At 33.8% G+C, this 8,561-nt stretch overlaps 2 protein-coding genes across 2 annotated transcripts; both read left to right on the top strand.

Annotated features, from left to right (window-relative positions):
- The first annotated feature begins 3,726 nt into the window (after positions 1-3,726).
- Positions 3,727-5,525, top strand: LOC116123491 (cytochrome P450 94A2-like). The gene has a single exon (XM_031409257.1). It carries the CDS (start codon positions 3,763-3,765, stop codon positions 5,284-5,286), a length of 1,524 nt encoding a protein of 507 aa, XP_031265117.1. The 5' UTR covers positions 3,727-3,762; the 3' UTR covers positions 5,287-5,525.
- A 1,148-nt stretch (positions 5,526-6,673) lies between these two features.
- LOC116123490 (cytochrome P450 94A2-like) lies at positions 6,674-8,473 on the top strand. The gene has a single exon (XM_031409256.1). The coding sequence runs from the start codon at positions 6,711-6,713 to the stop codon at positions 8,232-8,234; it is 1,524 nt and encodes a 507-aa protein (XP_031265116.1). The 5' UTR covers positions 6,674-6,710; the 3' UTR covers positions 8,235-8,473.
- The last annotated feature ends 88 nt before the right edge of the window (positions 8,474-8,561 follow it).

Here is an 8,561-nt window from a genome sequence, read left to right as displayed (position 1 = left end):
TATAATCTTGCGTATGATTAAACTGAGCGACATAAAGTCACACATAAAATATTATTTCTTTATTTTCTATTAAGTCTTTATGCCGTAATCAGTGTTAAATCTAGTTATTCTAGTACTAGAGTTTCGTCGCGAGATTATCATAGAAGGAAAATAGCATTGTGAAGCACTCCATTGAGAATGTTACACAGCGCTAGATGTGACGTGTTTATGAAATCATGCTTCCATATTATAATTATTATTTGAGTAATACTACATATACATTATTTTCATACAATATTTTCTATACAATATTATGTGACAAGATATGATTGACTAATTTAAAGTTAAAATTAAACTTTCGTCCAATCACATCTTATCACATAATGTTGTATGAGAATGATGTCTGTGTAGTATTATTATTTTTATTATTTTATAGATGTGAAACATAAACATTATGGATAAATGTATAAATAACATTAATGTCATGACAATATCCTCCAGTAGGAATAGAACTGTACAACAAAAGAAAAAAGGATACATGATAATTTTAACTAAAAAGTATTTTATAAATTAAAGAACTAAAATTAAGAAAAATGTTATCCTTACAAAAACCCATACAAAGAGGGTTACAAAGTGACATCATCCAGAAGAAAAAAAAACGGAAAAAGAGAAAGAGAGAGAGAGAGAGAGAGAGAGAGAAATCATGAAAATCAAGGGTATGGATTGTCTTTGTATGCCCCCTTTATATGTGTCTTTGTAAAACTAACATTGCTCTAAAATTAATGAATATGATTTTACAAAATTATAATAATAGTATTGTTGATGCGGAAAATTGCACCAACTAGAGGTATGTGATTGACAATACTAGAACTCCGTAAAATGAGCGCGTAATCTTGATGGATCACTAATGAAATAATACGATAATGAATGTGCAGTAATTAACATAAAATACTAAAGAACAAAAAAGACTTTTTAAAGTGGTTTGGTTGTTTATGATGCAAAACCTACGTTCACCATTATCTTATTGAATCTGCGACTTTGACAATTTGTCTTTATAAGAGTTTTTAATAAATTCTCTATACAGACTATATAATGAGGTTTATATACTGTGTCGGTCACAACATTTAGTTGAAGAAAAACTCCAATTCGACTAAATAGAAAAAAGTGTAATCTTCGGCTTTGAATAAAATTTATTATTATTATTGTTTATGACGCAAAACCTACGTTCACCATTATGTTATTGAATCTGCGACTTTGACAATTTGTCTTTACAAGAGTTTTTAATGAATTCTCTATACAGACTATATAATGGGGTTTTATATACTGTGTCGGTCACAACATTTAGTTGAAGAAAAACTCAAATTCGACTAAATAGAAAAAAGTGTGATCTTTGGCTTTGAATAATGAAGCCTGTATCGAGAGATATAATTTGCATGCCAATGGGGATTTATCCACTCTGAATTTCCCGCACAAATATATTCCTATAATAAATAATTAATTTAGATATAGTTAAAATTATTTTTTATTATTTTTTATATAAAATTTGACTCGTATTAGCTGACCCTAATGCAAATTCTCTGAAACAAACAGATAAATAAGCTTAGAGTTAATAAAAGTAATGTAATAAAGTTAATCTGACAGTTAATGACCTATCTTAATTTAAACAAACCACCAATTGATCCAAAGGGACGGCAATTTATATTAAGAATCGGCAATTTATATTAAAAATAATGCGTAACACATAGTGACAGAATTTTGCATTGATTTAACAGGTCGAAAATTGGACAAAACTATTTAGTTCCATTATATGTGGATGATTTCATTGTTTCATTCAAACTTAATTGTATAATTAAATTGATAATCTCCAAGCTTCAAATCAATTGTCATCTTCAATACCGATGATCAATTGGATGAAATCACTATCATACTTCACTAAATACATGGGTTTTTAAGTAAATTGTAAGAGAACTTCAAATATATACAGTAAAACCTTTTTATAATGATATTCTATATATGAATAAACTATACATGATCATTAAAAATTTTAGTCCCAATTTAAGATAGTTATAAATAAGAATAAACTCCACATTGTAATAAGTTATAATTTTTCTAATTTCCGTCTTGAGTAAAGTTGCATTTACATAATAGTAATTATCTGTATATTACTAAAAAATATATGTTATATTACATTAAAGGTTTAAGATGAAATAAAATATTTATCTAAAGTTGTTTGTGACAATGATTTATATTTTAGAGTTGTTACCGCATCTTTTATCTTGTTAATATGTAATAACTTACTAGTATGAACACCTTTTTGTTGAAGCCAAAATATTTTTAGTTTCTCAAATATGTTTAGAGCTTCATGATACGAAACTTTTTGTATTTCCGTACTATCATCCTTGGGATTATTTCCTTTATCTTCTTGTCTAATTGTAGCAATGATTTCTTCTTGGGTTAAAGCATACACGATTTGTTGCTCATTTGGATGGTTGAGGAAGACATTAACATCTATTCGATTAGTGTAGTGAAGTTTTCGAATCTGATCACTCAATTTTGTAATGACTTTTTTATTTTTCTCGTCCACTTCTTTTGTAACTTGCAATTCATCGAAATCGGGGGTCCTAATTTTGCAATGTTTAAAACCATTAACAACTGTCTGTGGCTTCACATCAATTGACCATGCATCAATTGCATTTATAGTTCCATCAATGACACTTATTTTTGCTGATTCCAAGACATGATCTTCTATCCATTTCAAAAGTAAACAATTGAAGTGTTGAATTAAAATCTTAATACTACTAAAATATGAATTGAAATCTTAATACTGTACTACTAAAACATGAATTAAAAAATAAGAAACCAAAACTATAATTTTTGTAACTACATCTCCATTAAGTTATAATCTACTCATAGTAATAAAATTATTTGGTCCCATCATTATGACTATAGAGAGGTTTTACTGTATATATAAATTAATTTTCTTTCTAAATTCCAAAGTTTTATCCCCAAAATTCTGTTTCTACTAACTTTTATATATATATATATATAATAGACGGATAAACATTTCAACAAAATGAAAAGCACCCAATATATCCATTTGGTTTAAAATAATATCGTTTTTTTTTTTTTAATCTTTGAAACTAGTTTAAGAAAAGGCACACTACATTGAGGGGTGGATTCCGGGTCCCTCCTTTATATTCATATGTTGTAATGACTCGGAATAATCATAATATACAATAATAACATATATATAAAGTTGGAAAAAATTAGGATCCCAACTTATATGCATAGAATTATTATAATATATAACTATGAGGTACGTATAGGGATGAAAAGTGTATCCGAAAATCTGAGAACCACCCCGCCCTACCCTGTATAGGACGGGGATTCCCTGAAGTAAGTAGGGATGGAGACGAGGACAAAATTATTCCCTAAAAACGGAGACAGGGAATGGGAAATCCAGCCCCGCCCGGTTGCCATCCCTAGACTAACGTTGGTATCATTCTTGAGAATAGATGAGAAATAAAAAATATGTAACATAAAGACATGTTTGTGATATGATTGGTATGATGTCATGAATGACATATAGTTATTATTATATTTAATAAGTATCAATCAAGATAGAAAATTTTGACTAAGATAACATAAATTATTGATGGTTGGTAATGACGATGCCGTATTCGGATGGCATTCTTGATTTTTCCAGACTTTGAGATTATGGCATTACTCTTTCGTCTCTGTATAAGTCAACCTAAATTTGTGCATTATGTATTCACTTCATCCATGGAACTCTTCTCTCTTCAATCCCTCCTTTTCTTCTCCCTCCTCTCTCTTTTTTTCTACTTCTTCGCTTCACCAAAACAAACCCTTAATGGCTTCAAACGTTACCCTTTATTCGGATGCTTACCAGGCTTCATTATAAACGACCACCGCCTCCTTGAATGGACAACCCAAAAGCTCAAAAACTACCCCACAAACACTGCTGTAATTTACAATCCCGGCACAGTCCACGGCGTCCTCACTGCAAATCCTTCCAACGTTGAGTACATCCTCAAGACTAACTTCGAAAACTACCAGAAAGGCGACGTGTTCATCGCCCCTCTTGAAGATTTGCTCGGCCGAGGAATCTTTAACTCCGATGGGGAGCTCTGGAAAGTTCAGCGCAAAACGGCTAGCCATCAGTTTAACACAAAGTCGCTTCGAAGTTTTGTTGTGGAGAATGTGAAGTTTGAGACTTGTGCGAGGTTGGTGCCCATGCTGACAAAAGCTTCGGAAAGAGAAGAAGTTCTGGATTTGCAGGGTGTTTTGGAGAAGTTTGCTTTTGATAACATTTGCAAGGTGGTGTTTAATGTCGATCCCGGCTGTCTCGGCGGCGATGGAGCCGGTGTTGGTGCCGAGTTTATGCGTGCGTTTGAAGATGCAAGCAACCGAAGCTGTGGGAGATTTAGGTATGCTTTTGAATTTCTATGGAGGTTGAAGAAGTTCTACAATATAGGATCAGAGAGAGAACTGAAAAAATCGATTGCAATAGTCAATGAATTTTCTACTGATATTATAAGATCAAGATTGGAAGCAAAAAAGGAAAATGAAAACGATCAGGATTTACTATCTCATTTTATTGGAAGTAATTATAATCCTTGTATGAACTCACCTGAGCTTTATCGAGATATGGTGATAAATTTTATTCTTGCAGGACATGACTCAACATCGTCAGCTCTAAGTTGGTTCTTTTGGCTATTATCGTCTCATCCGGACGTCGAAGAAAACATATTGAAAGAGCTTGAATCCATTCGGACAAAAAACCAAAAAATAATAGGCCAGTCTTATGAGTTCGATGAGTTAAGAGAAATGCATTATCTCCATGCGGCATTATCGGAATCGTTGCGATTGTATCCACCGGTACCGCTTGATTCAAAAGTATGTTGCAACGACGATAAATTACCGGATGGTACATTTGTCGGCAAGGGATGGATTATATCATACCATGCATATGCAATGGGGCGCATGGAGGGCATATGGGGCAAGAATTGCCATGAATTTTTGCCTGAAAGGTGGCTTGAAAATGGGATGTTTCGGCAAGAGAATGCTTATAGATTCCCGGTGTTCCATGCCGGGCCAAGAATGTGTATTGGGAAAGATATGGCTTACATTCAAATGAAGTCAATTGTAGCATCTGTGATTGAAAGGTTTATTGTTGATGTACAGGATAAGAACAAGTCTCCCGAGTATGTTTTATCTATGACACTAAGGATGAAAAATGGATTGAAAGTAAAAGTGAGGAAAAGATCTCAGGATTTTATCAATTGAATTATGTTAGGATCCTACATCTATTAAGTATAAGATTAGTGGGTGGTTTATTAATCTTTAGGCTCCCTCTCCATACAAACCGGTTTTACCCAACGCATTCATACAATTGGTATCAGAACTAGCTCTCATAGCCTGGGAGGGCCGACGCTGGCATTGACTCTCCTTATAAGTCCGTTTTAAGGGTGAGTTCTACCCAGAGAATAGTAACAAAATTATGTTTTTTTGTATGTGATATAAATAAACACACTTCTATCTAGTGGATGGTAACAAACTATGTTGTTATATAAATAAATACTTTATATCTTTTTATATTACCAATGAATTTATATCTTTTTAGACAAACTTGTGAAGATGAATACATAAAGTTATGGTAAGATTAGTGACCGGGATCTAGGAACTTTAATATTTATTTTATAACATTTTATTTAATATATTTATAATTGTTTGATATATATAGTATGATATAAGATACCATGTTGGTTCATAAAAATAGTGAAGTCCTACTAGTGGGTTATATTGAGTAAATTTTTTTCAAGTATTTAATATGAAGCTTAACAATTACCTGGGAGTGGCAGTTTCAGATTATGTGCATTAACAGGTTGAAACATATAAGCTTTTAATATCTCTTATAAGAAGTCTTACTCAATTATTTATCACATAACTTTTTACTTCTGTTTGAGCTTAATTAATTTGGTGCAACAAATTATTTATTTAATTCTCATACGCTTTACATGATCAGCATTTGATGAATACGATTTAATTAAAAATTGCTACATGAAGTAGCCAGATATTGGTAACAAATTTAAAATTGTTAAGGAAAACATAAAGATTAAGTTGACATTGCTACATAATAAGTGTACTACAAACAGCTACCAATCTCTCAGTCGTCAGATTGTATGTAACTTAAGTGACTGGACATCTTTTGAAGATTCAATGCACATCAATGAGTATGTTCCAAATGAGATTGAACTACATTCCCCAATCTCAGTCAACATTTTCGCATCGCTTATATCTTGTTTTTGGTCAGTAGATAAATACCCTTTTGAGAACATAATCCCCTCCAATTCCACTGCAACTTCTCTCATTGATGGCCTATCCCTCCCATTTTAGTGTAGACATCTTTTTGCAATGTAAGCAACTGCCATTAGCTCTTCCTTTCTATCTTCCTTCATTACTTGAGCATCGAGAATACCAATTAAGTTGTTTTGATCCAATGATGAAAACATATAGTTATTATTATATTTAATAAGTATCAATCAAGATAGAAAATTTTGACTAAGATAACATAAATTATTGATGGTTGGCAATGACGATGCCGTATTCGGATGGCATTCTTGATTTTTCCAGACTTTGAGATTATGGCATTACTCTTTCGTCTCTGTATAAGTCAACCTAAATTTGTGCATTATGTATTCACTTCATCCATGGAACTCTTCTCTCTTCAATCCCTCCTTTTCTTCTCCCTCCTCTCTCTTTTTTTCTACTTCTTCGCTTCACCAAAACAAACCCTTAATGGCTTCAAACGTTACCCTTTATTCGGATGCTTACCAGGCTTCATTATAAACGACCACCGCCTCCTTGAATGGACAACCCAAAAGCTCAAAAACTACCCCACAAACACTGCTGTAATTTACAATCCCGGCACAGTCCACGGCGTCCTCACTGCAAATCCTTCCAACGTTGAGTACATCCTCAAGACTAACTTCGAAAACTACCAGAAAGGCGACGTGTTCATCGCCCCTCTTGAAGATTTGCTCGGCCGAGGAATCTTTAACTCCGATGGGGAGCTCTGGAAAGTTCAGCGCAAAACGGCTAGCCATCAGTTTAACACAAAGTCGCTTCGAAGTTTTGTTGTGGAGAATGTGAAGTTTGAGACTTGTGCGAGGTTGGTGCCCATGCTGACAAAAGCTTCGGAAAGAGAAGAAGTTCTGGATTTGCAGGGTGTTTTGGAGAAGTTTGCTTTTGATAACATTTGCAAGGTGGTGTTTAATGTCGATCCCGGCTGTCTCGGCGGCGATGGAGCCGGTGTTGGTGCCGAGTTTATGCGTGCGTTTGAAGATGCAAGCAACCGAAGCTGTGGGAGATTTAGGTATGCTTTTGAATTTCTATGGAGGTTGAAGAAGTTCTACAATATAGGATCAGAGAGAGAACTGAAAAAATCGATTGCAATAGTCAATGAATTTTCTACTGATATTATAAGATCAAGATTGGAAGCAAAAAAGGAAAATGAAAACGATCAGGATTTACTATCTCATTTTATTGGAAGTAATTATAATCCTTGTATGAACTCACCTGAGCTTTATCGAGATATGGTGATAAATTTTATTCTTGCAGGACATGACTCAACATCGTCAGCTCTAAGTTGGTTCTTTTGGCTATTATCGTCTCATCCGGACGTCGAAGAAAACATATTGAAAGAGCTTGAATCCATTCGGACAAAAAACCAAAAAATAATAGGCCAGTCTTATGAGTTCGATGAGTTAAGAGAAATGCATTATCTCCATGCGGCATTATCGGAATCGTTGCGATTGTATCCACCGGTACCGCTTGATTCAAAAGTATGTTGCAACGACGATAAATTACCGGATGGTACATTTGTCGGCAAGGGATGGATTATATCATACCATGCATATGCAATGGGGCGCATGGAGGGCATATGGGGCAAGAATTGCCATGAATTTTTGCCTGAAAGGTGGCTTGAAAATGGGATGTTTCGGCAAGAGAATGCTTATAGATTCCCGGTGTTCCATGCCGGGCCAAGAATGTGTATTGGGAAAGATATGGCTTACATTCAAATGAAGTCAATTGTAGCATCTGTGATTGAAAGGTTTATTGTTGATGTACAGGATAAGAACAAGTCTCCCGAGTATGTTTTATCTATGACACTAAGGATGAAAAATGGATTGAAAGTAAAAGTGAGGAAAAGATCTCAGGATTTTATCAATTGAATTATGTTAGGATCCTACATCTATTAAGTATAAGATTAGTGGGTGGTTTATTAATCTTTAGGCTCCCTCTCCATACAAACCGGTTTTACCCAACGCATTCATACAATTGGTATCAGAACTAGCTCTCATAGCCTGGGAGGGCCGACGCTGGCATTGACTCTCCTTATAAGTCCGTTTTAAGGGTGAGTTCTACCCAGAGAATAGTAACAAAATTATGTTTTTTTGTATGTGATATAAATAAACACACTTCTATCTAGTGGATGGTAACAAACTATGTTGTTATATAAATAAATACTTTATATCTTTTTATATTACCAATGAATTTAT

This window comes from Pistacia vera, unplaced genomic scaffold (assembly GCF_008641045.1).
Source record: "Pistacia vera cultivar Batoury unplaced genomic scaffold, PisVer_v2 Contig1424, whole genome shotgun sequence".
In the NCBI taxonomy this organism is placed as follows: Eukaryota; Viridiplantae; Streptophyta; class Magnoliopsida; order Sapindales; family Anacardiaceae; genus Pistacia; species Pistacia vera.
Note: the sequence above shows the minus strand (reverse complement) of the source record. Positions and strands in the feature narration are given on the sequence as shown.

Coding starts and splice junctions, on each gene's coding strand:
- LOC116123491 (XM_031409257.1), top strand. CDS start 3,763: ATGGAACTCTTCTCTCTTCAATCCCTCCTTTTCTTCTCCCTCCTCTCT.
- LOC116123490 (XM_031409256.1), top strand. CDS start 6,711: ATGGAACTCTTCTCTCTTCAATCCCTCCTTTTCTTCTCCCTCCTCTCT.